The sequence below is a fragment of the Sturnus vulgaris genome, chromosome 10 (genome assembly GCF_052056855.1).
Source record: "Sturnus vulgaris isolate bStuVul1 chromosome 10, bStuVul1.hap1, whole genome shotgun sequence".
Taxonomy (NCBI): domain Eukaryota; kingdom Metazoa; phylum Chordata; class Aves; order Passeriformes; family Sturnidae; genus Sturnus; species Sturnus vulgaris.
The window spans coordinates 10,872,470-10,899,803 of record NC_142252.1 but is presented as its reverse complement, the minus strand read 5'-3'; the positions used below and the strand labels follow the sequence as shown (position 1 = coordinate 10,899,803).

Below are 27,334 nucleotides of genomic sequence, written 5' to 3'. Positions count from 1 at the left end.
ATGAGAACTGATACCACAGGCATCTTAATACTTCCCTACATACAGTGATGTAAATTGTTTCAGCAGCATGGGGATGTGTGTGCAGCACTGAATAATAAAAAATACTGCAAACTTTTTATTTAGATTTGATTTATTATTTTTCATTTCTGTTACATTTATGTGAGATAATTAAGATAATAAACAATTGAATCAAGGTTGAGAATACAGCAACTTTCCAGAGGAAAGATTAGATTTCTTTTGAATTTCTTGTTAACAAAGCAGCTTTCTGCTCAGTGCAAAAAAAAGTTTGGGGAAAAACTTTCCTGTATTACACAACCAACATGGTTTATGGATTATTTTTCATTTGATCACTTATTTCAACTTTATGGAGACATTTATTTTCATTAAGTTACCATATTGTAATAGTATATATAAGGTTTTGTGTTTGGGGATTTTTCTGCCTAACTGAGAAGTCTGTTGCAGGTATTTATATGACTGGGAAAGAACTGCGGCAGCACATGCTTCCAAAGTCAGCACCTTTGCCTGAAAAGCTGAAAATGTTCAAAGAGGTCCTTCTGCCTCGTCACCCTCCTCTCTTTCATGAATGGTTTCTTAGAACATTTCCTGATCCTACTTCATGGTGAGTGGCTGGGATTGGGTCAGCTCAAGAACATGTACTTAGTGTATTTCCCCAAGAATTGATGGGACTCCAGGATGAGGACAGCTAAGGCAGGCAGTGCCTCAGAGCTGCCTGTATCTCCACAGGTACAACAGCAGGTCAGCCTACTGCCGCTCCGTGGCCGTCATGTCCATGGTGGGATACATCCTGGGGCTGGGAGACCGCCACGGGGAGAACATCTTGTTTGATTCTTTCACTGGGGAGTGTGTGCATGTGGATTTCAACTGCCTTTTCAATAAGGTGAGAAATGCCACTTGCTGAATGTGCTCTCTATATTATATTAATATAAGTTATAAATTTCTACTGTCTTGGGTTTTTTCAAAGTTTTAACTTTTGCATATCCGTTGTGTTCTTTGCCTCACTTTGTCTTGTATTTATACCCCAAGAAAGCCTAGGATATGTAAAGAGGATGTAATCGTTCTGTGTGCTGCATTCAATGAAAACCAACTTTTTCATTTAGTCAGTATCAGATGACCTGATGTGGATACACTGAAACAGCCCAAATTTTAGACTCTTTGTATTTTGTGACTCTTCTCTTCACTAGCAGCCTCCAAACAAAACTATAATTTCTACATTCAGAATTCTGCTGCTGTGGAGAATTTCTCTGGCACAAAAATTCCAATGGTTCTGTAAAAAAACCAGCAGAAATTACGGCCAGATTGGGATTTGGAGTTTTAGTGTTTCATTTGAAAGATGCTTTTGGTGTGGGATGTGGCATTTCTAATTCAGATAAGTGAGGTAGAAATATTGTTAGGTTATTTCTTCTGGCTCTTTTTAGTAAGTCTAAATTGTCTTATATAATGTTTTTAAGCTGAATTGCATATTATAAAAGTTAGCATTTTGCAGTGAGACTACAGAGCTTAAATATGTATTTAAGAACAACATTTTATACATTTTATATGCATTAGTGTGTTAAAACAGGGAAAAAGAGGTTATTTGGACAAATTATTTACTCACTGTAATTTCCCCTTATCTGAGTAGGGCTGTGAGCTGAGCAAACATCTCTTGCCAGCTGGGAAACTGTCACTGACAAAGATGGAGGAAAAAACCTAAAGCCAATGCAAATATTGCTGTTTAATAATGCTTAAAACACTTGGGGCTTACCTTTTTTCTCAATGTAAAGGGAGAAACTTTTGAAGTTCCGGAAATCGTTCCTTTCCGCCTCACTCACAACATGGTTAATGGGATGGGTCCCATGGGAACAGAAGGTCTCTTCCGAAGAGCCTGTGAGGTCACCCTGAGGCTGATGCGTGATCAGAGGGAGCCTCTGATGAGGTAGGGCAACTGCTTTTGCTACAAACGCCTCAAAGCTGCCTGAACTCTACACGTGGGAAACGGTGACTGCTGGGGAATCTGGCACTTCCAGCATATGCCTATCCTGCAGCTCACTCTCACCATGACATGGAGCTAAATATAAAGCAGTATAAATATTCAGCACTAACTACAGGCTCCTGTCAGTGTTGTGTTTTGAAAATTAAATGTATTTTATGTATCATATCCTTTTCTAAATTTTTTATTTATTTAGTGTCTTGAAGACTTTTCTCCATGATCCTCTTGTGGAATGGAGTAAACCTGTTAAAGGGAATACAAAAGCCCAGGTGAATGAAACTGGAGAAGTTGTCAATGAAAAGGTGAGTTTAAAACAAACGCAACCTAAGGTATTCAAATGTCCATTATTGTTACGAATTACGTATTTCCTAACTGAAACTTTGTCTTTTTTTTTTCTTCCATTAAAAAATTTTCTGGTTGTTCTTTATTATCTCTCTGTTCATAATTTTGATATATAGAGTTTTTTAATACTGATAAAAAATGTTATTTATCTATTAAAGAATCAAACAAAAAAGTCTGTAATTCTCTTGTTAGTGTTACTAGATCAAAGACAACATCAGCAGAAGCAATGGATCTTGTTACCCCTCACTTGCACAGTTCTCCAGATTTACAGTGATGGTAACATCTGGAGTCCTTTCCATGTGTATTTTTGTGCTTTTCCTGAGTGAATGTTTTATTATTGAATAAATATGTGCCTTGGCACATATCAAGAATTAAGTGATTAAAATTAAGATTTCTTATGAGCTGCTGCTGAAGACTGTATTATTCATCCAAAGTATAGCTTATTTTTTATTATCTTTCCTCTGTGCAAAATTTCTGATTTGTCCCTTTCTAGTTTTACTTTTTTAAAGGACTATTTAATGAAAATAAATATGTAATAGCAGGTAATACTTAGGGAGCACTGAAAGCACAACAGCTAAGATAAGGAAAAATAAATCACTGAAGCTGTACCACAACAAAGAACTTACCTGGGCTATTTCAGTACAGAAAATCTCCTGGTCTTCAAACAGTTACTAACCAGGCTGTGTCTACATAATTTTCTTTTACAATACCACCCACATAGTTGTATATGTTAACTGCTTTTTCTGGAGAGGTGCCAAAGTTATGCTTGAGTTTTAAAAGAAAAAGTGTGAGTGTAATTGATATGAAATAACAACTCCAGTGGGCCTTGGAACAGCTCATTTTGAGACGCTCAGCACAACCTCTTTAATTCGACTTCTTCATTTTCAGTTGCTCATAATTTTGACTTAAATTTTATCCAGAATTCCAGAAACAGGCTAGGAAAATGTTGCATTTATTTGAAAGTAATTGTGTGAAATAAAGCTTTCTAAAAATTCTCAAATATATAGCTCTGTCAGTCTTCTCTGATAGCTTTTAACTGTAAGAATGTAAGGCAAAAGTTATAGCTTGACCAATAATATATCCATTCTAGAGAATTGTTTTTAGAAGTGAGTAGCCTTTGTTTTCAATGTAGCTGGTAGAGGCATCTGGATTTTGTATTAAATTTTAATATGATTTCAAACATATCCTAAGAAATACTGTTTTTATTTTGAGAAGTGGAAGTTCATGAATAATAAGATTTTTTTTTCCTTCTTTTCAGGCCAAAACCCATGTCCTTGATATAGAACAACGGCTGCAAGGTGTCATTAAGACTAGAAACAGAATCAAAGGATTACCTTTATCTATTGAAGGGCATGTTCATTATCTCATTCAAGAAGCAAGTGATGACAACCTTCTCTGCCAGATGTATATGGGCTGGGCTCCATATATGTGAAATTTGTTCCCTTTGGAATGATACCATCCACAAGTGCTGTAGCTATAATATCGTTGGGAAGGAATCAGTCAGTGGTACCTGGTTACTTCTGTTGATTTTTGGCTGCAAGCAGAAGAAAAGGCTTATGGTCTTCCAAAATCTGTGTAAAATGTACAGTGCCCTTGCAAGGATGCTATAAATACAGATGTGTAAGGTGTTAGGACTTATCTTTTGTACACACATAGAAGGCAGTTGATAAGAATTGCTTAAAAATTAAGACTATGTAAGGCTCTGCAAGTGTCTTACTCTGACTATATGAACAATTTTCATGATGTTGACAGATGCAATCTATAAAGTACTGTATATTTTTATAAATATGTTTCTTATTTGTCTTAGATTAGAAAATACAACAATGAAGTTTAATACTGATAGGATGTAAAGTAGTTATTTCAACTTTTGTACTCCTATTCAAAAGGGCTTTCTAAAAATTATTGTATTTTTTTCCAGCTGTAAATTTTTCTTCAACTTTCTTCCATGTAGCCTTGGCTATCTCTAGGAAAGCTTTTGGGATCTTAAATCTTAGCATGAGTAAACTGGTCAAGTGATATCTGTTCTGAACCTGTTTCTTTATCCCTTGAGTGCAGTGCTCTAAAAACCCTCCTGAAGGACACAGCACAAAGCTGGGAGTTGGAGGACCCTGGTTGCAATGCCAGGGCAGCAGGCAGGTGGTTGTAGCTGTGACTGTAACATCCAAGTAGGCTCCTGAGAGCCTTGCACAGCCCCTCTTCCTCTCCTGGAGAAAGCACGGCTCTAGGGAGTGTTTTTCAGACCCCATTTCAGAAAAGGTATTTTAACACAGACAAGAATAGACTAAAATATGGTTGAAAGGCAAATGCTAACTTACAGTAATGCTTGCTTTCTAGGCATCCAAATTATAGAGAAATGAGGGGTGGGGGAGATAGGGAAAAATTATACTCTTTTAACTTACAGTAGGCTATCATTAGAATTTTTGTACAGTGGTTTTGTTTCTGCTATTCTGAGAGACAAACAACACTGTTAGGTTTTCATCACAGGCTCACACTGTGGTGTTACACTCAAGTGTTTGTTCTGTTCAGTTGAAATTCAGATGTTTGGGAAAGTAAAATGATGGGTGTACAACTGCTTTTAGGGCGTTTGTTTCTCTGTCTAGAAGTGTTGCCACTGTCCCATAACCGTGACATGTTTTCCCAGTAAAACATTTGCAACGTACAATGGTCTTTTCCGCTGTTGTGTTTGAGTGCTGACGTTCTGCTGTTTTTCCCCGCCTTTATCAGTTTATCGGAGCGCAGAGAGCCGCCCGAGGAGCTTTTGCACCGGGCGTTGCCATCGCACGGGGAGCAAATCTGCCGCCGGAGCGGGGGACGAAGGGCCGGGGCGGGGAAGGGCAGGGCAGGGGGCAAGAGGGTCCCTGGTGCTCAGTGCCCTCCCAGGCCCTGCATGCCGGGGGCGGCGGTGAGGCGGCCCAGGGGCGGGGGCCGGCCCGGGCCCGCCCCACTCCTGCCCCGCTGCCGCCCCGCCCCGGCCGGGCCCGCCCCGCTCCGGCGCCGCTCTGTGCCCGCTCGCTCTCGGTGGTGCGGGCGCTCGGCCGCTGTCAGCGCGGCGCGCCGGAAGGAGGGCGGAGCGCGGCCCGCGGTGTTTGGTTCCGGCGGGGCTGTGAGGGTGGCAGGGAGCTGTGGCCATGGGGGTCCCCAAGTTCTACCGGTGGATCTCGGAGCGGTACCCCTGCCTGAGCCAGGTGCTGAAGGAGCATCAGGTGAGCTGAGAGCGGAGCGCTGGTGCCTGACACGGGCCCGCCCCAGGGGGGTCCCGACCGGCCCCTCGGCGGGACGAGGGAGGGGAAGAGCGCTCGGGCCTTCGCCCCGGCCGGCCCTGTGGGACCGAGTCCCAGCCAGGCCGGCTCGCCGGCAGCCGGGGCGGCGCGGGGAGGCGGCTGCGGCTCAGCGGGACCTGCCGTTCGGAGCGGCCGAAAGTGCTGGGACGGCGGTGGGCGATCGCTGGCGGGCAGCAGTGCTCGGAGCCCGCGGCTGGGGGCCAGCGATGTTTTCAGCAGTCCCGGACCCAGAGTGCGCTGTTTCCCCTGGGAACAGCCCGCCCGTGGCCGTGCCCGGCTCGCTCCCCTCGCTCTGGGTCCCCCTCGGCAGCTCCGCGGTGCTGCCTCGGCAGCCGGCGGCCTCGCACCCGCGGGGAGCCCGAGGTCCGAGTTTACTCCTTGTTGTGCTCAGAAAAGTTACAGCTGCTGACGGCCAATGGCACGGTGATGACGAGGGACAGGTTTTACAGCTCTGCTGCGTTTCCTTCTTGTCGCCTGCGTCGGACAGTTTTTGTTAGCAGCTAAACCGGGAAGTACGTTCAAGCCTGGAAAACGAAAGCTGTAAATGGTACTTCAAACAGTTGGACAAAGACGTCATCTTTTCAGAGATGTCATGTTTGGTACCTGTTGGATACAAGCTCATCTAATTACCGTTTTCAACTGGTGTCACAGATGTGATTTTATAGATTGAATGAGAATGTTCTGAGATAGGTGATAATTGAGAGTGTGTTTGAATACTAATACATTTTTCCTAAACAGCTGTGATTTTTAAAGATTAAGTAGCTGTTGTGTCACTGTAGCTGAGATGCCCAGCTCAAGTGATTCCCAGCATGGATGTTTGGCCTTTCCTGCTAGTTTCAAAGCAGTTTTTAAAGCTTAAGTCTTTGCTTATGATTTGTTGGGCTTCTCTGAAGTGTCTTGCTATCTGTGTAGCAAGGCAGCAACAGTTTATGCTGCCTTTCTGCTGTTTTCTTAGAAGCCTGGGCTGCTCACATATCTTTAAACGTGTGTTGAAGATCTGTGGCAGGCTGAGGAGGCAACAGTGTCTGCTCTAACCGCGAGGATGGCAGCATGGGAAGCTACCCTTGATGCCTTTTGAAAGAGGCAGTTAGAACTCTTAGGATAAACAATAAACACTTAACCCTTCCAGATCACTTGAATATACAGACTGACATATACTGGCATCTAGAGTGCATACTAAGAGAAAAAAAAACCCAAAGGCTAACCAACAAATTAAAAGGCCCATCTCTGTAAAACAAAGCCTTTTTGTTAAATCATATTATAGCTGTGCTTCTTGAAGAAAACATAGGACCTTTTACGTATGTTGCTTCCATATAAAAGCTTTAGTTTTTGTCTCTTTAGAATGCTGCCTGTGCACTGCCCTGCTCACTTACCTGAAAGCATTGAGAGCAGTTTGGTTACTGAGTTTACCATACTAAAGATCATGATGTGCAACAGAGGACTAATTACAGCAGTTGAGTAGAGATCATTCTTAATCCTGCCTCTGATTTCTTCTCTTCACCATTTCCTCTTTCTAAATCTGGAGAATAAGTACAAGCCCAACAAGGCACCTTTGAAGATGTGTCAGCAGCACTGCTATAGAAAATCGTAACAAGTTGGCAGTGCCTTTCCCTAGGTGTGATGCTAGGGGTATTTTTGTGAACAGTTTTACTGGGGGATTAAGGAATAGATTTGTATAATGCCGGTTGCTCTTGTGGTGCATTTTGGTAACACGGTGGTAGTACTGGCCCCTTTGCATCATACATTTGTCAGTGTTTGTTCTCTGTATGTTACTTGTGTACATTTAGAAAGGCTTTCTTTTTCCTTTAAAAGAATGTGTCTGGTACAGATAAGGCTGTTAGAAGAGCAGAGAGCCAGAAGGAGAAAGAAAGTCTGTTTGAAAAGTCTGGGCTAGAAATTGATGTTATTATTGCCAACTCTCTGCTTTTGGTGCTAATGGCCTCTCTCTAGACTCCAAGGTGCTCACAAGCATAGCTGAAGAGAGAGCACACAGTGGTTGGGGTAGGAGCTCCTGAACAGGGGGGGAACTCTAAAGCTTCTTAAGCCAGCTTTGCTTGGAAATATTGTTGGAAATTGCATACTCAAGTTTTGTAGTTTTTGATGTTTGTAGTGCAGCTATGAAAGATTGAATTGATTAAATGTGCAGGCTTATAAAAAAGAAAAAAATCTTCCTGAAAACAGTGGTTTTGGTTTGCTTTTCTATTTTACAATTTAGGAGATAGTCTGAGCGCAGGGACAAAAGTCCTGAGGTTCCAGAAACAGCCAGGATAAAGTAGAAATCTGTTCAACTGACTTGGCTCACTGAGTTAAATCATAGTAACAGATTGCATGTGCAGGCAAACCCATACCTAGTCCAGATATTCTTACTCTGCCTGTTGGTGTGCAGGAGGTTCCACAGAGATCTTCACACCTCACTCATTTCCAGAGTGCTCTCAGGTGTGCCTTGGGCAGTGCCTGCATTCACCAAGTAATACTAATTGTGGCATTTGTAGATTCCAGAATTTGACAACTTGTACCTGGACATGAATGGCATTATTCATCAGTGTTCACATCCAAATGATGACGATGTCCACTTCAGAATCTCAGAAGATAAGATTTTTGCAAATATTTTTCACTATTTGGAAGTACTGTTTCGCATTATTAAACCAAGAAAGGTTTTCTTCATGGCGGTTGATGGAGTAGCTCCAAGAGCAAAAATGAATCAGCAGCGTGGGAGACGTTTTAGGTAAGAAGATGAGCTCTGACTCTGTCTTAAGGATAGTAAACACTTGAAAGAACTCACTTACTGAAATGTATGCCATGAAAAGTAAGAGATTGTGTTTGTGCCCTTGACAATAGTTTTAATTGAATGAGGGTGACTATCTGTAAAATGTTAAAATCAGGATTTCAAAAGGAAAACTTGCTTGTTACATAAATTTTTCTCTGTGTATGTGGCACTTGGTGACAAGGGGAGCTTTTTCTTATGAAATTTTCTATGAAACAACTCTGCAGTGGAGCTCTTGCAGATGTTTTCAAATTCTTCATAACCTGTGAGAGTCTTTCATATTTGTGAATGCCTTTTCTAGATATGCCTATTTGGTAGATGTAGTGGAAGTCATAGAAAAAGTCAGGTTTCTAATGAAACTGATTTCCAATTGATACCAGTTACCAGGCTAGCTCGGATACAGAGCTACAGGTAGATGAAGAATTACAGTAATGTTTTGGGAGATTTGAAAGCTTTTTAAAGATCGCTATAAGGAAGAAAAGCCGGTGGTCACACAATACAGGGTGAGTGAAATGCAGCATAAACAAGCTGTGGGAAAGGAACAAGAGAAAACATTTTCAAGCAGCTGGATTTTTTTTGTGGTTTGGTTTTTGATGTAAGTTTTACTTTTAGGAATAAAGGAGATTGAGGGGAAGCAGAGGTTGAGAGTTCTAAATAGAAATTTGTAGCAGAAGTGAGAGCCAGACAAAAACCTTAGACTTCGATGGTTTCTCTGTTTCTGGTTCAGAAGTGTTTAGGAAATTCTCGGCCAAGAAAGTCTGGCATGATGTTTGTTAGTTTCTCTATTACTGGGCATGATTAAATTGTTAGTTCACTGGTGACTCCCTTGGAATTCCACACCTGCTGCTTTAACTATGTTACAGTTATTGTTCTGGGGTAGCATTTTCAGGTGTTGAGATTACAGATATTCCTGTTGTTTCAATGTTAATAGCTCTTCATTGTGATCAACCATTGTATGATCACCTTGGTAATCTAAATACTAACTGCATCTGAGTAGTGACAGATTGTCACATTTTTGTGAAAAAAGTGCTGTTTTTAAGCCACCTTAGTTGTATCAGAAATAAGTTCAAACTCTGTTCAGGAATTTAATTTCTCTCCTTTTTTTTTTTTAAGCATTCTAAAATATCAACTATATCTAATTTGTCAAAAAGCTGTACTTAGGATATTAACATTTGAATAAGATGATTTGTTCTCTACTCTCTCTCCAATGCTGTTTTGTTTTAGATCAGCAAAAGAGGCAGAGGAAAAAATAAAAAAGGCATTGGAAAAGGGAGAAACTCTCCCTACAGAAGCCAGATTTGACTCCAACTGTATTACACCAGGTAAGATAATTTGTCAGCTATTTGAATTTAAGTGGTTTTTAAGTGGAATTTAGGGTTTGTTTTCTGTATTTTGTTACTATTTTCCTATCTTAAGGCATGTTTTTTAAAAAATAGAAGACAAGATCAAAAAAGGCTTAAATAAGTTTGTGACAAAAGTTTTAGTAAAATTCCATAGGGTTGGAATACTGTCTCATTCTAAAAAATTTTTAGGTTACTATGGAAAAAGTGAAATGTCTTGGGAAAGAAATCAGTTGTTCCCTTCATCTCTGGCAGAAGTTTTATTTGTTGGCATTTTATAAATACTTCTGATATGTAAATGCAAACTAGTGAAAAACTAACCTAGGTTTCTATTTTCAGGAACTGAATTCATGGCCAGATTGAATGAGCATCTTAAATATTTTGTAAATATGAAGATTTCCACAGACAAATCCTGGCAAGGAATAACAGTCTACTTATCAGGCCACGAGGTCATAATATTTTCTCTACTATCTTATTTTATTTTTTTTTTTTAAACTGAATAATACTTACTGCTGATATTTTTGTTTTGTTTTGTTTGTGTCCAGACTCCAGGGGAAGGTGAGCATAAAATTATGGAGTTCATCAGATCAGAAAAAGCAAAGCCCCATCATGATCCAAACACAAGACACTGTCTCTATGGCTTAGATGCTGACTTGGTATGTGCAACTAAAATAATACAAACAACAGGGACTTGTCAAGTGTGTACATATTTCATATCTTCCTAAGCTCATTGGGTTCTAAAATGGTTTGAAACAAGCATGTGATTTTGTATTCCTGCAAACTTTTGAATTTGTAATGAAAACAAACACTGAAATTTCTTTCTACTGCTTGAACATGTAAAAAAATTTAGAAGTAAGATCTTTCTGGTGTTTCTTTGTAATAGATAATGCTGGGATTAACAAGTCACGAGGCACACTTTGCGCTCCTAAGAGAAGAAGTCAGATTTGGTGGTAAAAAGGCTCAAAGGTGAATTGATTTAACTTTGCTCTTATTCTATTTATAATGAAATTAAATCCAGAATATGCTGGGTGACTAATACAGGTGTGAGTTTGGTGATCTGAGTTTTCTTTTTAATTGATTGCATAGTAATTTAATGAAGTGTTAGTTTATTCTTTGGGTTAGAAAAGTAACGAAATTAGAGAACTCAATGTGCTGAATTGTGCCTTTGAATTGGTTTACATGAAAAAAAGTATGCTGTCAGAACAGCTGATAAAAAACTCTTAAAGCTTTGGTGTGTTTTACTTTTTTCTTCATGTTATAATGGAGCAACCTGGGCTATATTGACATTATTTCCATAACTGTGTTATACAGATACTGTCTTTCTAAAATGTGTATATATACATACATACATACATATATATATATATGAGGTTTTGTGCATGTAAGTAAGTTACTAGAAAAATTACTAAAATAAACTCTCTTAAAATGGCTGGGTAGATGCTCTTATTCAGGGTTTGCCCATTTGAATTAACTCGTGGTCTATAAGTGGTCAGAAGATGGTGACTTGTTCCAGGACGTGTACCTGGAGCTATTCTGAAGTAATAAAGGAATTAATTTATAACTGTTACTGTGTCTGGGTTCCTTAAGCATATATTGCTTATAAGGTAGAACATGGGAGAGCCAGAAATAAACATTGCTGACACTGATAGGATTTTGGATAACACAGGATAAGTCATAAATGTTTAGATAAATGTGTAATTTTTGCTAATAAAGGAATATTTTATTGCCAAGGATAATATGAAGAACATCAGAAATAAGCTTTCTTTTCAGCCTGTGCAGTCAGTGTTTCACTAATACTCATGGGTAGTGTTGGCAGGCAGCACTGCAATATTTTTTAAAGACCTTACATTAATCAAAGTGAAACCTTGGTTATACCTTTCTAAAAACTAAAATAATGTGAAAAAAGAGTGTGATTATTTTTTGAAAAATTAATTAGTGAAAGCATGAAATCAAAAGGCAAAGTGTTATTTGTTCCCCTCCCTCCCCAGCATTGTTCCATATTGTAATTTCTGAATAATTTTGCTCATTACAAGAATTTACTACTGTAAGTTACAGGAATTGCCTTCTGTCAATATTGTCAGTTTTATGGATACTTACAGTTGGAAATCTGAAAATCCTAAAAATACCTGCAAACTAATATCTCTCCACAATTTCTTTTATTGATAGGAATTGCTTGTTTTATCAGGATTTTCAGGTCCAGTGCAATGAAGATTAAGGGCAGAATGTCTCTACACTCTTATAGCATCAACCTGGACTGGCCAAAGTTTTTTAATACCAATATGAAAATTGTATTTTAAAAGTACCACAGTTGGTTCTGAAACCCAGTGTAGCTTAGAGTTTATCTTACATGAGTTTATCTGGAGGCTGCTGCATCTTCCTTATAGGATTATTTATAAAATTTCCTATTTATGTGTAAAGACACGAGTACTTATGCTCATTTGTCATTAGAGATGGTGTCAGCTAGTTACAGTATTGACAAGGTGAAATAGTCTTTTCCTAATTTAAAATACATAATTTAGCTCATTAATCTTTTGTTGAAGGTATTAACTGATTTAGGGCTAATGTTGACTTAGGGTTTTAATGAGTAGTTTTAGTCAAAAGAAAAAAGGAAAGCAGAATATGGGTTGACTATTCCATAAACAAACAGTAGGTTTGTTATTTTTTTAGTGCTGCATTGAAGCCACAAAGTAATACATGCAGAGCATATTTTCAAGTTGAGCATATTCATCTCTTACAACAAGCATTTCAAATGATGACAAATGTGACCCAGTTGGTTTAGATGTGAATCTGTGTACTCTGTTCTTATTCAGACTAATTGGAAAACACCTTAAAATAGTGAGGCTTTGTTCTGAGTTAGGCTAATTTGTCTCTTTTTTGGGCAATGGGATAAGGATTTAGGAAATAATTACTGCAGCATGAACACCACAAAGCTCTTCTCTGAGTTAAGTCTTCTCCATACAGTCACATCTGGTGTTTAGAAGATTCACCTGCAAAATTTTATAGACCAAACCAGAATAATCCTAAAATAGATTCAAGGAAATATTTATACATTATTTCTTCTGCAAAGATACAATCCTAATAAAATTTCTTGGGTGTAGCTAACCTTGGACTTACTAATATTAATGTTGAAAGTGTGTTTATAAATAATTAACTTGGTGGTTTGAATAATTTACAGAGTATGTGCACCAGAGGAAACCACGTTTCATTTACTGCACTTATCCCTGATGAGAGAATATATTGATTATGAATTTTCCCCAGTAAAAGTAAGTTCTAATGGAGCTGAGATGGAAAAAAATGTGTGAATGTGTGAAGTCTTTATACAAAAATGATAACAAAAATTATACTCCTATGTGTTTTTCTTTTTTCCTTTTTCCTCCAGGACAAGATTTCTTTTGACTATGATATTGAAAGGATAATAGATGATTGGATCTTAATGGGTTTCCTTGTAGGAAATGATTTTATTCCTCATCTACCTCATTTACACATTAATCATGATGCACTGCCACTACTTTATAGAACATACATGGCTATCTTGCCAGAACTAGGAGGTGAGAAAACTAAGTTCAGTTGTGAAAAGTAGCATTAACATTGCTGTATTTATATTTATTAATATTTTTAGCCACATTAGAATGTTTAGCATTTACTACACTTTCCTTAGGAGGCAACAAGATTGCGTTTTATTATCTGTGGGGCATTTAAATGCAAATTTTACAACTGTTGAATTGTTAGTTCAAAAGTATACTTAATTTTCTCAACAGGTTACATCAATGAAAATGGGCATCTGAATTTAGAACGTTTTGAGAAATATCTCACAAGATTGTCAGATGTAAGTAACTTTGAAATGTATAGAATGTTGAATTTGAACTCAGTATTGTACCCTGAAATACACCATACTTTAGTTTTAATGAACTGTTAAGTGGCTGTTTTACAGGTGGTTTAATCAGCTGTTTTAGCATTGAACAGATGGAATCCAATCAGTCTGATCTTATAAGAGGAAAAAGATTGAATCATTTGATCCGTGCTTTAGCCAGCACAGTGCTTTTAATACTGCAAGTCAAATGAGGATTCACCAGTAGAATCGTGGTCCTCACTTTGATTGAAGTGTGGCAGTATTGGGTAAAGCTGGTTAGAGCAGGTGCCAGTAGTGCCAGGGATGTGGGTTCTGTCTCTCTAGGGCCATTCACATAACAGGTGGACTCAGTGATCCTTGTGGGTCTCTTCCAGCTCAGAATTGTCTGTGATTTCCATGTATTCTTAAAGCTTGCAGCAGGCAGCTATGTTCTTTGTTTCTCCTGCTGGTAGTTTCCTGTGGGGTAAACTATGTCTGAAGGTCTTGGAGGGGAGAATTGTTGTCAAGTTTTTTACGAAGATCACTAGTAAAGATCAAGGAGCATCTCTGAGAGGCAGGCATCAGCGTTGTTCATGAACAAACTGGTGTACAGGAGGTAATCCTGTTAAGTGCTGGTGCAGTAATCCTAGAGATGAGGTAAGGTATAGGCCATATAGAAATGGAAAGGATTAAACCTTCTGCTGAACTTGGACAGAGGGAGATCATCTCTTGTCCCTGCTTCAGCCTTGTTTTCTGGTTCTTGGTTAGAGCTGTGAAAATGTTCGATCTGTGGCTCAAGGCTGCATTAGGCAGACCCTATATGTGTACTGCTTCTAGAGTTGATAGTGAAGTGTAGAAGTTACTTAATTCTTTGTTGTTTCACCTTGCTGCCTTACTGAAAGAAAATAAATATGGCTTGGCTGTATGTTACATATTGCTGAGAAACAAGATTTTTAGTATTAATCTATTTAGTTGTATCTCTAGGGCAAAATGTTTATGTACAGATGACTCTAGATGTAATCTAATGCACATACTAAGAAGACATTGTTAATCTGGCATTCTAAATGTGACATCCCTCAAATATTTGCAAACTTACTTTAATCTCACAGTTTGATCGTGAGCACTTCAGTGAAGTCTTTGTTGACCTAAAATGGTTTGAAAGTAAAGTGGGCAATAAATACCTCAACGAGGCAGCTGGGATTGCAGCAGAGGAAGCCAGAAAAAATAAACAAAAGAAACAAAAGGTCAGTGTTTTGTATTCACAATTTCGGAAATAAGAATGCTACTTTTTGCAAATCAGTAATTTGATTTTAGACAAATTAAGTCATAAACCTCTGTTTTGAGTTTTTCTTCAAACCAGAAAAGATAGTAAATTTAAACAGTTTGCATTCTGCCTGTATGCACTGCTGGTTGTAAGCGATGAATTGGTTCAGTCAGGGGCTCATGATTTTTAAGGTCTTGTAAACCTGTATTTATGCTTTGCCGTTCTTCAAAAGCAGCAGAACTTAACTTTTGTGTGAGTTTTGATCAAACCTGCTATGCTTCATAGTCTTAATTTTTAATGCATAGTCCACTGGAAGTTCCATATATTTCAGATACATGAATGTTCTATCAGTGTATGTCTTGGTGTTCGGTAACTGCTGGACAGCAAATAGGGAAAGAGCAATTTCATTGGTGAGCTATCTCAGATTAGTATTAAACTTGCAGTTCTAGATATAACCAATTAATGAGGAACAGCAGCTTGTATATTTGTGTGTAGTACTGCATAACAATATCTTATCTTTGCCCCAGTGTCAAGTTCCCCACCACCACTTCCACTGACTGCCCTTCACTATATGCTTCAGCAGGGTGTAGAGTAGCAGGTGAAAATTCCTTTGTATTTAATCTCTCTGTATATTGTTATCCTGTTCTTTGTGTACAGAGCAGTTTTGGAAAGAGTAGCATTTTGAAGCACAAATATTCAGGTATTTTTTTAGAAGTAGTTAATGTTTTGACACTGCTCCTTCTGTTTGATCTGTCCTTCTTGTCTGCTTAAATAATTTTCTTGAGCAATTCTAAGAGAAGGAAGTGGGGTTTATATTGTACAGTTAGACTGTAGCATTTTGAGGTGCAAGTTTTGAATGAGGTTCGTGCATATTAACCTGTATTTTTACATTATCTCAAATCTTAATTTAATAGGCTCAGGAAAATTCTATATCTTTGGCTGCTTTAGAAAAAAATGAAGGTGAAGTGACCCCTAAAAGTAAGTGCAAATAATTTTTCTATACACATATAACAAAAATGTGTGTATAGATTTCAAAGAACTGTAAGAATTGCGTGTCAGAGATGAGCTTCATCTGAATGCCAGACTTAGGTAGTCAGTTGCTGGGAAGTGGAACTGCTCTGCTGAGAGAGAGCGAGGCTAAAGCTTTAGAGGTGCTTCTTCCCTGCCCTTTATTTCTCTAATGGGTTAAAGGAATTAATGAACAAACTTTCAACAATATTATGGTTTTGGTAATTGGATGCATAGGTATTTTCTTAGATGGGGGGACAGGGGAACAGATTTTTGTATGGCTTTAGGATTTTTAATTGTTGTTTTTAAACTCATTCTACTTGTAGGAAATGTTTTTTGCTCGTGTTTTGAAATGAATTATCAAAAATGTTTGATAATTACTACATGATATTAGATGATGTTGCTGAACATAATTAAATTTTAAAACTCATTTTAATGTTTTCTCAGATTTTTTCTGATGGCTTATATTACCTTCTCTGTTCTTATAATTTGGGTAAAAAATGGGTTGCCTGTCTTAAAAATTGCAGAATTTCTCTGGGTAAAGATTTTGTTCGATTGTTTCATGTTACTTTCAGTGCAAGGAGGGTGTGAGCACCTATAGCTTTGAATTGAGGAGTAAAGTTAAGGCATTATGTCAGAAGTGAATGTTTTCAAATCTTATTGTACTAGAGAAGTGAATGTTAATCCTTTGTTTTCATGACTGATTTTCCAGCCACATTGGAAGATGAACCAGAAGATGATGATCTGTTTGAAACTGAGTTTAGGCAATACAAAAGAACTTACTACATGACTAAAATGGGTGTAGAAGTAGTGTCTGAGTAAGTATATACTTATTTTTTTATTCCTAAATGCTGAAGAAAAGTCTTTGTAGACATACATTTGCAAATGTGTATTAGAGACTATTTACAGGAGCGTGTAGTGACAGGACAAGGCACAATGGCTTCAAACTGAAAGGGAGTAGGTTTATGTTAGATAATAAGGAAGAAATTCTTTACTGTGAGGGTGGTGAGGCACTGGAGCAGGTTGCCCAGAGGAGTTGTGGATGTCCTGTCCCTCAAAGTGTTCAAGGCCAGGTTGGATGGGGCTTTGAGCAGTCTGGTCTATGGAGGGGTGTCCCTGCCCATGGCAGGGGGTTGGAACAAGATGAACTGTAAGGTCCCTTCCAATCCCCAACATTTTGTGCTTCTAATAAAAGACAGAATATTCATCCCGTGTCAAAAGCAGAGAGCACATGGCAGAATACTGCAGTGGTGATGATTTTGCTTAATGCGATAAGAACTGCAAATCAAGTTTTCTGTAGTAAGTATTTGAGGACCAGAGAGGAAATAAATCTAGAAAATCATGTTATTATTAGGTTCCCAAAATGTTCTATCTTCATCCCTATGTATAAGATGCTAAGTACTTTTTATATACCAGTGAAAATGAGGAAACTAACGAGTGTCTTTCCTTTTTCTTTTAAGTGCCTTCTTGGCTGATCAAGCTGAATGTTATGTCCAGGCAATACAATGGATTTTGCATTATTATTACCATGGAGTTCAATCATGGAGCTGGTAAGAAAAAACATCAAATGAGAAACTGCTGAAAGACACTGTGATATTTCACCTTGTATGCTGGGAACATTTAATGTAGTTTGGTTTGTTCCTGATCTGTGAACACTGCTGTGCTCTAAGTCAAATAACTTAGGGATTTTTTTTAACCTGCAGGTATTACCCTTATCATTATGCACCTTACCTGTCAGATATTCACAACATCAGTGATCTCAAAATCAAATTTGAACTTGGAAAACCTTTCATGCCATTTGAACAGCTTCTTGCTGTACTTCCAGCAGCTAGCAAAGATCTTCTACCTAAATGTTACCAGGTAAGATGTAGAATTAAACTGCATTATCTATCTACTGCTTACTTGTTGTCTGCCGTGCTTTATTTTACTTTATTCTTTGTGTTTTTACATGTCTTGTTAATTATGTTCTATCTCTACATTTTAAGTGTATGGTTATATATTCTACTTGTTACTAAATGTAGTGCTGTAAAGTTAGTAATAAATTCAAAATTTTACATTTGCTAAGCAATTTCCAGATGGACAGTTCAGTGTTTCATTCCTGTACAGGACTGAATTGGTTTTAATGCCAGCCTTCCTTTGTCTCTTCCTACAATTAGTGCTAAATTGCCTTTGATATCATCTCTATTGTATTTTCCTAGCACTTGATGACTAGTCAAGACTCTCCTATTATAGAATATTATCCACCTGATTTTAAAACTGACCTGAATGGTAAACAGCAGGAATGGGAAGCTGTAGTATTAATCCCGTTTATTGATGAGGTAAGTTCTTTCAGCATCTGCTGTCCATAAAAGCTGCATAACAAGACTGCTAAATTTCTTAATTAATCAACAGTTAGACATGCAATTAAGTGGAAGTTTAAGTTAACCCTGGATAAGACCACAAAAAATATAAATGTTTGCTGCTTGGGGAGTAAGTCTAGATTGAGTTACTACAAGCGAAGTTCATTTCAGGTGGCCGCAGTCCTAAGTAAGGGCTGTGGACTTGGTGTTGCCATTTTTTTTAATCAGCTATTTGAATATTGGGGATCAGTTTCTTTGAGAAAAATATTCTGTTCCTATGTCCATATAAAAATAGAGAACATCTCCAGGTAAAATAAAATTAGTACCTGAAAAAAAAGAAAGTAATTTTACAGGAAATCCCTTCACATAGGGAACCATTAATGGAGAGCAGTAAAATAGTACTTTACTTTTGTATATAGGATAGCAGTATTAGACAAGGCTACCCTTTGGAAACAGGCTTGCAGAAAGGTGATTATTTCCAAAGCCATTTCCTGGTAATTGTTCAGAGAGTATTTTTATCAGGGACATGAGAAAGGGTGAGGCTGCAACTGGGCAATGAGCACAGTGGGTATCTGGATTTCTTAGGTTACTTTCCCAGTGTGGTTTTTTCTAAGCTAGTTTTTGTTTCCAGTTTCACATGTGCTAATTCCTCTAAAATTTAGAAACGACTGCTGCAGGCCATGGAATCCTGTAATAAGGGCCTAAAAGAAGAGGAGAAACGAAGAAATACTCACAGTGCTTGCTTGATGTACTGGTATGACAAAGAGGCTGAGTTCCAGTACTTGTCACCATGGCCAGAGAAATTCCCTGCAATAGAACGATGTCACACGAGGTAATGCTGGAGTAACTATTTTAGAGCAGGCTGAAAGTAGTTAGACGACTTTTACTAACATTTTAACCAAACCTTGCATGTGCCAATATGTAAGCTGAGAAATGAAAAATACTGAATTAGGTGTTGCCTGCTTTGGATGGCATAGTAAAAGTATTTGTTCCTTCAGATGTTACTTTGCAAAACAGATGAACCAGTGCTAAGTCATCAACAACAATCTAGAGAATTACTAAACTTTGTATGACAGAGGATGAAAGACTGCTACAAATATCTGATCAATAGTGGTCATTTACTGGCGGGCTAAATCCAGAGTTTTTTTAAAAATGTGAACATTTGGATCCAGTGCAGAGAATTAAACACAAATTTGTTCTTCACCTTCTTCTCACTGAAAATAGCCAGCTTTATTTCACACAGACTCCATTTCATCTTCACAGTAATCAAAGCAGACGAGGAATGCCTGTTGCTGGATTACAGTCGGTAATGAATGGACAGTTGTGAAGATGAATGATACCACATAGAGCCGATAGTTAGTTAGAATTTACAATTTTTTAAAATAATGAGTTTGGCATATATCCTAAAGGTTTGTCTTTTTCGAAGGAATAGTCTCTTTGCAGCAATAGCATGGGTTTGTTATGGTCCTTTCTATATATTCCAAGTGACATAAATTAGATGCTGGAAAGCACAGGGTTTGTCAATTAATGAGTGAATGAATAATGAATTTTTCTAGAGCTTAAGGTCAATCTGCATGAGGAAATGTTGTGCAACTTCTTTTTTAGGTATAAAACAATACCTTTGGATGCTTGGCATGTAGAAATAATGCACAATAAGATAACTAAAATCAACAAGAATGCGTTATATTTTTGTGGATTTCCTACTTTAAAGCACATTAAACATAAGGTAAAAGATTTTTCCCTTCCAACATTTCAATTGTATTTAATAGATAGCTATGTAAGAGCTCAAGTTTTATTTGCTGTTTTGTTTTTATCCAGTTCTATCTTAAAAAAAGTGGTGTACAAGTGTTTCAGCAAAGCAGCCATGGAGAGAACATGATGTTAGAAATCACAGCTGATGAGAACTCAAAAGACCAAGTAAGTATTCATCTCCTAACAAAAGACCAAAAGCTAACAAAAAAAAACCCCACAGCTGGACAAACAATGTGTTAAGAAGTCCGAATTTGTTAAATAGTCAGATTTGAGGTGTTAAAATGCTAGATTTGTGTGGGAAACAGTCCAGAATTTTGGGTATCTGCAAAAAGGTTTAAATTTTTCCTGACTTCACAATATGAAATGCCAATTTCATTAGCTGAGTTCCTGGCCTTTCTCTGTGGAAGCATTTAGATGTTCCTAGGTAAGGAGCTGGTGGCTAGTGGATGGTACAAATGCAAGGGAGCAGTCTCCAGACCAGTGTTGTTTGTCTTTTGTGTAACTGAAGAAAAAGTGTTTCCTTTTAATCAACAAAGCAGATTTAACACCCTCCACTTTAAGGAGGCTGTTCGATAGAGAATTTAGAGGGAAGAGTCAAAGTAGCAAATGACAAGTGCAGAAAAGAAAAAATTTCAGAAATAAATGCAATAAGGGAGAGAGGAGGAAGACAATATAGTATGATATGATTTCATAGTAGAGAGATAGGTAGAGTACATATTTAAGATACATGGCAAGAAAAATCAAATAAGCCAAATCAATATGTTAAAAAATAGCAGAGACTCGTTAGAAAAAACCAACATAATGTGAGATTGAATTTACAGATGCCAGCAAGTTGAGAACATAAATGTTGTTCCTTTTTTTCAATGTGATAAATAAGTAAAATATATAATTCGAAATACTTCGGTAATATCAAATTGTCATTTTGTTTATTGTGTCCCAGAGACACAAATAGTTCTAAGTGATTTAACAAAAGAAAGACTTAGCAAACCTACATGAGACATACAGATTATCCCAGATCTTCCAAGTAACACATGCAGCATGCCAAGAACTATATTTTTAATCAGGGATTATGTAGTCTGTATCAAATATTTTTTAGTAAAACAAAATGAATTTTTTATTCTGCAAGAAAACCTATTCTTTAGCTACTGTAGTTTTTATTGCAAAACCAGCTCAAAAATACTGTAACAAAAATCTTTTAATATGTTAAACAATTGGTAATAAAACTGTGGTTTTTTCAGATGGTAGAAAACGTTGCCAGTTCAGTACTTGGAAAGCGAGTTTTTGTTAACTGGCCCCACCTTGAAGAAGCCAGAGTTGTTGCAGTGTCAGATGGAGAAACCAAGTAAGAGTTATCTGATACAGAGTTCTTTATTGTCCTTTTGCCTTTTTTTTCAAATTAATTTTGAAAATTTCAGTTTCCTTGGGTTGCACAGAAATTCTGGTTTTATTGTAAAACTAACCAAAAATTAGTCCAGTTATAACAAATGGTGCCTGGTGAAGAATGTTTAACATTGTTCTGAGGTTTGGTTGCCTCTGTAGCAGTCTAGTCTTTCACTGTTTTGTTATAGATGTTGAAGCTTGGGAGACCACCTTCTTTTGAGGGGAAAAATGTATGCACAGAAATCCACACACTGAACATTTCTGTGCAATCTTGCTTTATAAATAGCACATGTACTGGTGTTTTTTGTTAAAAACATGCTGTATGGCCCATTGTGGAAGGGAGAGAGAAAATAATGCTACAAGTCTTCCTCATCCTTAACAAGTAATTTCTAACTATTTTGAGTTTTGCTTACAATTGATTATGTCTAGGTTAATCTTATTTGGCTAAATTTCTTACCTGTCATAATATTCTCAAGGTTTTATTTGGAAGAACCACATGGCACACAGAAGCTTTACATGGGAAATGCAGTGCCCCCAACTAAAGTGGCTTATGTTGGAGATAAGGAGCAAAGCATGTGGGTAAAAGAAGTTCAAGGCATTTCTGAGCAGTAAGTAACTTCAAAAATTAAAGTGTAGCTTTGCATTTAATGTCTTGGCTGTGTTTTGTTCCTGTATTACAGACTTAAGTAGCACGAAAGAGCTGCTGTTTACTTGATGATAAAGATTAATCAAGTGTGCTTAAATTTAAAACAACAACATAAAAGAGCTTATGTTGAATTTTCAGAATATTTGGAGTCAGTTCTGAGGTAACTAAAGTTAGATGCTGTTAGAAAAGAGCTCTCAAATGAGTTTCAGTATTTATTCTCCCTCTCAATTTTCTGTTCAGGTGTTTGCAATCTTCAGTTGTAGGAAGTATGTAGAATAAAGTAGTACAGAATCAACTTGCAACTCAAATATCTTAGCTTTGTTAAATTGAATACAGCTCTTGTTTTTCTAGAGTGTGGGTGCTCTGTAGGCTATAAATAAGTTACAATAGTTTTGATGCCTTTTTGCTGTTCCTAAACTCGTGAGCCAGACACAGTCATGTGATAAAAAGGGGTTGCCTTTCTAAGGATCTTTAGGTGCACAGGAAAGTGCCTGAAGATGCACCTGTAACATAAAGCACATGCAGTTTTTATGTGTTTATCCAATTAGCATAACTGACAAGAATCCCCAGTTAGAGACATAAGTGATGTGGTAATTCCCCCTCGGTTCAACCCTTTCTACCCTTTCTGAATCACCCTCTCCTTAGACAGGAGCTAAACTTGGTTTATGAAAACGTGTGTTGGAGAGCTGGTTTCAACCTTGGCTTCCCAGAGAATCTAACCTTGGACCTCCAGCTTGGAGCTGCTGGGGAATTTATTTTGTCTTTCTGTCTAACAGAGTAGGTCAAATGCTAGCTACGAATACTGTGATAGGCTACAGATCTAAAAATGTATATGTAAAGAATATAGAGAATATATAAAAGCAAAAAGGCAAAAATCAGTTTGATTTGACTTCTTATTATCTGTCATTTGAGTTAACTGATTTATGTACCCCTAACCCTTCCTCTGTGAAGATTACATGTGCTTAAATTAATACTCTGAACTCTGTAGTGACAGCTATGCAACAGTGGGTAAGCAGCTGGTTAAGCCATTTATTCTGGTTATTTTTAGTAAAATAAGAAGAAAACTATTAGAATCCTTTTTTAAAGAAGGTGTTTTATTTTATTTAATTTTACTTCAATAAATTAATTCTACCCTCTTAATTCAGTTCTGTTTATTGTAATCAAGCTAAATGTTCTGCTTTGCATTCAGGTACCTGAGAAGGAAAGGAATAATTATCCATGAAACGTCAGTAGTTGTATATGCTCAGTTACTCACTGGGAATAGATATCAACTAAACCAAAATGGAGAAGTTTATTTGGAAAAGCAGTGGTCTAAACAAGTTCTTCCTTTTGTTTACCAAACAGTTGTCAAGGTAAATATACAAGTTCAGTACCTTCTCTGAATTATTTCAGATTTAGACCATGTTTTAAACTAAGTATCTATTTAGATACATTTTTTAATTATTTTGCTGGAACTGAATGATATGTAAGATTGTCACTGTTGTCTTTTTAATGTAGGATATCAAAGCCTTTGACTCTCGTTTTTCAAACATCAAAACGTTGGATGATTTGTTTCCTCCTGGAAGTACAGCCTTCATGCTGGGATCTCCTTACTACGGCTGCATGGGAGAAGTTAGTTCCAGTAATTTCATAATTTTTCCCTGTAGATTTTTTCTTTTTGCAAACCTAAAATAATCTAAGATGTTGTGTGACGGAAGTGGTCATTTGCTAGCGAAAATTTTTAATCTACGATTCTCTAGTGGTGGTTTAGTCTGAGAAAGAGAGGGATCTTCTGTGTTCCCTTGTTCTGCTTTTCCTTGTTGTTTATGTAAGAGGAAAAAGCAGAACTTGAATGCAGGATTATTTTTATTAGCTCTTTGGGATAATATATTAAGTTCCCTTTTGTGTTATTTTCAGTCATGAATTCCTTTGATTTAATGCTGACTGATTGGGTCTATGAGGAGGCAAGGTACAGGTCAAGGCAAGGTCATAAATCCCAAAGCATATCTGTGCATACTGCCGCAAAATTGTTGATGAAGTAGAACATGAAGTCTGTTATCCAAAGACTGCTGTTTTTAAATAGCACTTATTTATAGCATTTTTAACTTACTGTGTTTCTCTCCAAGGTTCAGGATTCACATGATGTGATCTCAGAAGGTAGAATCCGGGTAGTTTTTAATATTCCATGTGAACCCCAGCTTGATACTTTAATACAGAACCAGCATGTGAGTGCTTCTGCTTTTCTAGTAAAAGCTTAAACAATGTATCAAATAGATTTTGCAATGGTAAATGTCTTTAAGGGATGTTTCCATATCATTCATTTGCCTTTTGTATAAAAATCCTTATCCTTTAGGCATTGTCAATATGTTTTGTTTGTTTGTTTTAAAGAAATATTCTGTGAAATACAATCCTGCATATATTTTGGCCAGCCGTCTTGGAATAAGTGGATATCTTGTCTCCAGATTTACAGGGAGTATCTTTATTGGAAGAGGATCAAAGAAGAAGTAAGTACTTTATGTGAATTTTGACTGTAGAAAAGCTTCTAAATTCTGCTATAACTCTACAGCATTTTTGCTGTATTTAAGTGCTGTTTTTATCGAGTGTACACTCTTTTGTAATTTGAGGCTTTCTTTGAAGTGTATTTGCTGTAAACTAAGCTGATATGCAATGCTTCTTTTCTGTCAGAAGCATGTTTTAAATTTTTGTTTACTGGGCAGTTCTGTTTGCTTTCATATTGTATATAGACATACAATTGACTTTCCTGGTTAGCTATTTGCAAAATTGAATTAGGAGCTTAAACTGATTTTGCCATACTGAGAATAAAAAATGGAATCAGGATCTAATTTCATTGTACTTATTACTGCTACTATAAAGGGAGATTAATTGTACCTGTATCTTTTTTCAGAACTAGTTAAGACTGCTTAAAATATATAAGGGAGGCATGTAGTCCTATGAATGTTAAAATTGTGGTTCCTCTCTAAAGATATGGTTGATATCTTAGTATCTTCTCGTGATTCAATATGTACATTTCTTCCTGATGGATTGTTCAAGGACATCCTTCTTAATTTTGGTAAATGCCAGGTTGATTGTGGTTAATTAGATCTCAATTAAATAAGAAATGTAAAATATTTCCTACCCTCATTTGCAATTAAGTATAGGCACACAAGTAGACAGCTACCATAGCACAGCTTTTGGCCAGTGATATTTACAGCTGACACAATGTTAACAAAGAACAATACAACGAATGTAATTTTTCTGTGGTTAAGGCCAAGAATGTATGTTTATGAGGGGTTTTTTAATGTATGTAAACACACATACTATTGCAAGTTAATGAACTTTTTCTTATTTCCAGTCCTCATGGTGATCACAAAGCAAATGTGGGGCTAAACCTGAAGTTCAATAAGAAAAATGAAGAAGTTCCTGGCTATACTAAGAAAGTTGGAAACGAATGGATGTATTCTTCTGCAGTAGAACAACTACTTGCTGAGTATTTAGAAAGGTAAATTATTGGATATGAGCTTCATCCAAATTACCCACCTTTGTATTAATTGTTGGAATTTGTCCTCTGGTCACAGATCTTCCAAGAATGAAGAGTTCGTTTCTTTTATTCCAGTGTTCTGTTTTGGGATAGAGTAATTTTGTTAGCAGCTCGCTTTTGAAAAATTAGCAGTATGATACTAAATTAAGTAAAAAATAACCCATCTGGGCTTCACAACTTTTGAAGCCCACCAGACTTCATTTTGATGGGGTTTTTTTTTGGTCAATGCTGATGTGAAACTAAAGTTATCTTTCCTGTATTTGGGGGGTTTTAGGGTGCCTGAACTATTTAATTACGTAGCCAAGAACAGCCAAGAGGATATCTGCTACGAGGATGACATTTGGCCTGGAGAGGATGAGAATGGGTAAGCCGTGGTCCTTATCTCTTTTCTGCAAGAAGGAGAATAAAGACTAACAATTGTGAAATTGGTAATGAATGTGTGATGGCTGCTGTGTAACTGAAGCCTTGCTGTTCCTCCAGCAGCCTGATTTTTCAGTGATAGCTGAAAACATTATTTGAATGCTGGACTTTTCAGTTGTGGAGTCCAAGTTTCTGCCAGATTTCAACCTCAAGTCCAGTAAACGAGAAATACCGTTTTCAGTGGCTATTTCATGATTCTTGCTTTTAAAATAGCCTTCAGTAAACATTGCTATGGCTAGTCATAAATAAATTTTTTTAAAAATAAACAGTAACTGTGGTAATTGTCTAAAATCACTTGGAATTTGAAAAATATGTCCTGCAGAGTTGGAACTATTTTGCATGTTTTTAGTATATATTTACATGGGAGAAGAATAGCAGCCTTGGTTCCACACACGGTATGGTAACTTGGAACAGCTTTAGTTATTAGACAATAAACCAAATCCATGGGCTTCAGTCAGTAATCTGCAGTACTCTTTCCTGGTGAATCTTCCCCTGTGAAGTTCTTTCTTCCTGTGTTGTGAGAAACAGCTGGTCACAGAACCAGTAATGGCATCTGAATACAGTTTGTTGGTTGGATGCAAACTTAATTTACTGAATACTTTAATAATTTTTTTTTCCTGAAACAAAACTTCAGGTTATGGTTTTGAAACAGTATTGTATAATTCTGACTTTGCTTAAGTTATACAGAACCTTTCGATTCCATTACTTTATGAATATATACAATCAGTGTGCCTGTATGATAATACTTGACTGATTAAATTAGGGAACATAGTAAAATTCCTGGTTTATGCAGTTAAAAGCTTTCATTCATGCAATTTTTTATTCAGAGCTGAGAAAGTGCAAGAAATTGTTGCCTGGTTAAAAGCACATCCTGTGTCTGCTTTGTCTCGCTCATCTTGTGACTTGCAAATTTTGGATGCAGCCATTGTTGAGAAAATTGAAGAAGAAATAGAGAAATGCAAGGTACACAGCTTGGTGTCATTGTGAGCAGGGGCGAACCAAAAAGCAGTGCTCATTATTTTTGAAGTTCTGAAATTTGAATAAGACAATTGAAGATTACTTGCCATTCTGAAGAAAAAGGACACAGAATATAATATAAAAATCTGGATTTGTAATATGAATTATCCCAGGAATTCAGAAGAGCTCATTATTAATCTTTGTAAGAGATTCACTCTTTTAGGGGTGATTTATCAGCAGTGAGACATTCTCCGGGCTGTGCCTTTTGGTGGTTTTGTAAAGGAACAGGTATCAGTATATATTGAAAATTACTAAAGTGCTCTTTTTACATGCAATCCCAGCTGTTCTTCCCTTGCAGTTTCTCTTTGGTCTGCAGAAAATGAGAAAGTTATTTTCTGAAGGCCACAGATGAAAAAAGTGGAAGTAAAAGCTAAGGACAATAAGGACAAAAACCAAATGAAATAATGAGCTGATTTTTTTGAAATAACTTGCAAAGACATCTTAGAAA

General features: G+C 37.2%; 2 protein-coding genes across 7 annotated transcripts in view; both read left to right on the top strand.

Moving 5' to 3' along the window:
- ATR (ATR checkpoint kinase) overlaps nucleotides 1–4,991 on the top strand; it is a 39,201-nt gene extending 34,210 nt beyond the window's left edge. For both annotated transcript variants that reach the window (XM_014877919.2, XM_014877918.2), the window contains exons 43-47: nucleotides 463–619; nucleotides 745–898; nucleotides 1,782–1,933; nucleotides 2,184–2,289; nucleotides 3,588–4,991. In XM_014877919.2, the coding sequence (XP_014733405.2) occupies nucleotides 463–619; nucleotides 745–898; nucleotides 1,782–1,933; nucleotides 2,184–2,289; nucleotides 3,588–3,761 (743 nt within the window). In that variant the 3' untranslated portion in view covers nucleotides 3,762–4,991. The remainder of the gene's footprint in view (nucleotides 1–462; nucleotides 620–744; nucleotides 899–1,781; nucleotides 1,934–2,183; nucleotides 2,290–3,587) is intronic.
- A 386-nt stretch (nucleotides 4,992–5,377) lies between these two features.
- XRN1 (5'-3' exoribonuclease 1) overlaps nucleotides 5,378–27,334 on the top strand; it is a 39,167-nt gene continuing 17,210 nt past the window's right edge. For 4 of the 5 annotated variants that reach the window (XR_015805695.1, XR_015805694.1, XR_015805693.1 and 1 more), the window contains exons 1-27: nucleotides 5,378–5,532; nucleotides 8,103–8,335; nucleotides 9,599–9,696; nucleotides 10,054–10,163; nucleotides 10,260–10,370; nucleotides 10,598–10,680; nucleotides 12,890–12,977; nucleotides 13,094–13,262; nucleotides 13,473–13,540; nucleotides 14,653–14,787; nucleotides 15,722–15,785; nucleotides 16,528–16,633; nucleotides 17,276–17,365; nucleotides 17,519–17,675; nucleotides 18,014–18,133; nucleotides 18,817–18,986; nucleotides 19,760–19,880; nucleotides 19,973–20,071; nucleotides 21,145–21,248; nucleotides 21,763–21,894; nucleotides 23,122–23,284; nucleotides 23,430–23,543; nucleotides 24,038–24,136; nucleotides 24,300–24,415; nucleotides 25,264–25,410; nucleotides 25,724–25,813; nucleotides 26,697–26,832. Coding sequence is in view for 2 of the 5 variants with exons in the window: in XM_088170785.1 (XP_088026911.1) it covers nucleotides 5,458–5,532; nucleotides 8,103–8,335; nucleotides 9,599–9,696; nucleotides 10,054–10,163; nucleotides 10,260–10,370; nucleotides 10,598–10,680; nucleotides 12,890–12,977; nucleotides 13,094–13,262; nucleotides 13,473–13,540; nucleotides 14,653–14,787; nucleotides 15,722–15,785; nucleotides 16,528–16,633; nucleotides 17,276–17,365; nucleotides 17,519–17,675; nucleotides 18,014–18,133; nucleotides 18,817–18,986; nucleotides 19,760–19,880; nucleotides 19,973–20,071; nucleotides 21,145–21,248; nucleotides 21,763–21,894; nucleotides 23,122–23,284; nucleotides 23,430–23,543; nucleotides 24,038–24,136; nucleotides 24,300–24,415; nucleotides 25,264–25,410; nucleotides 25,724–25,813; nucleotides 26,697–26,832 (3,198 nt within the window). In the remaining 3 variants the exon portion in view is untranslated. The remainder of the gene's footprint in view (nucleotides 5,533–8,102; nucleotides 8,336–9,598; nucleotides 9,697–10,053; nucleotides 10,164–10,259; nucleotides 10,371–10,597; nucleotides 10,681–12,889; nucleotides 12,978–13,093; nucleotides 13,263–13,472; nucleotides 13,541–14,652; nucleotides 14,788–15,721; nucleotides 15,786–16,527; nucleotides 16,634–17,275; nucleotides 17,366–17,518; nucleotides 17,676–18,013; nucleotides 18,134–18,816; nucleotides 18,987–19,759; nucleotides 19,881–19,972; nucleotides 20,072–21,144; nucleotides 21,249–21,762; nucleotides 21,895–23,121; nucleotides 23,285–23,429; nucleotides 23,544–24,037; nucleotides 24,137–24,299; nucleotides 24,416–25,263; nucleotides 25,411–25,723; nucleotides 25,814–26,696; nucleotides 26,833–27,334) is intronic. The other variant, XM_088170784.1, reaches the window with a different exon arrangement.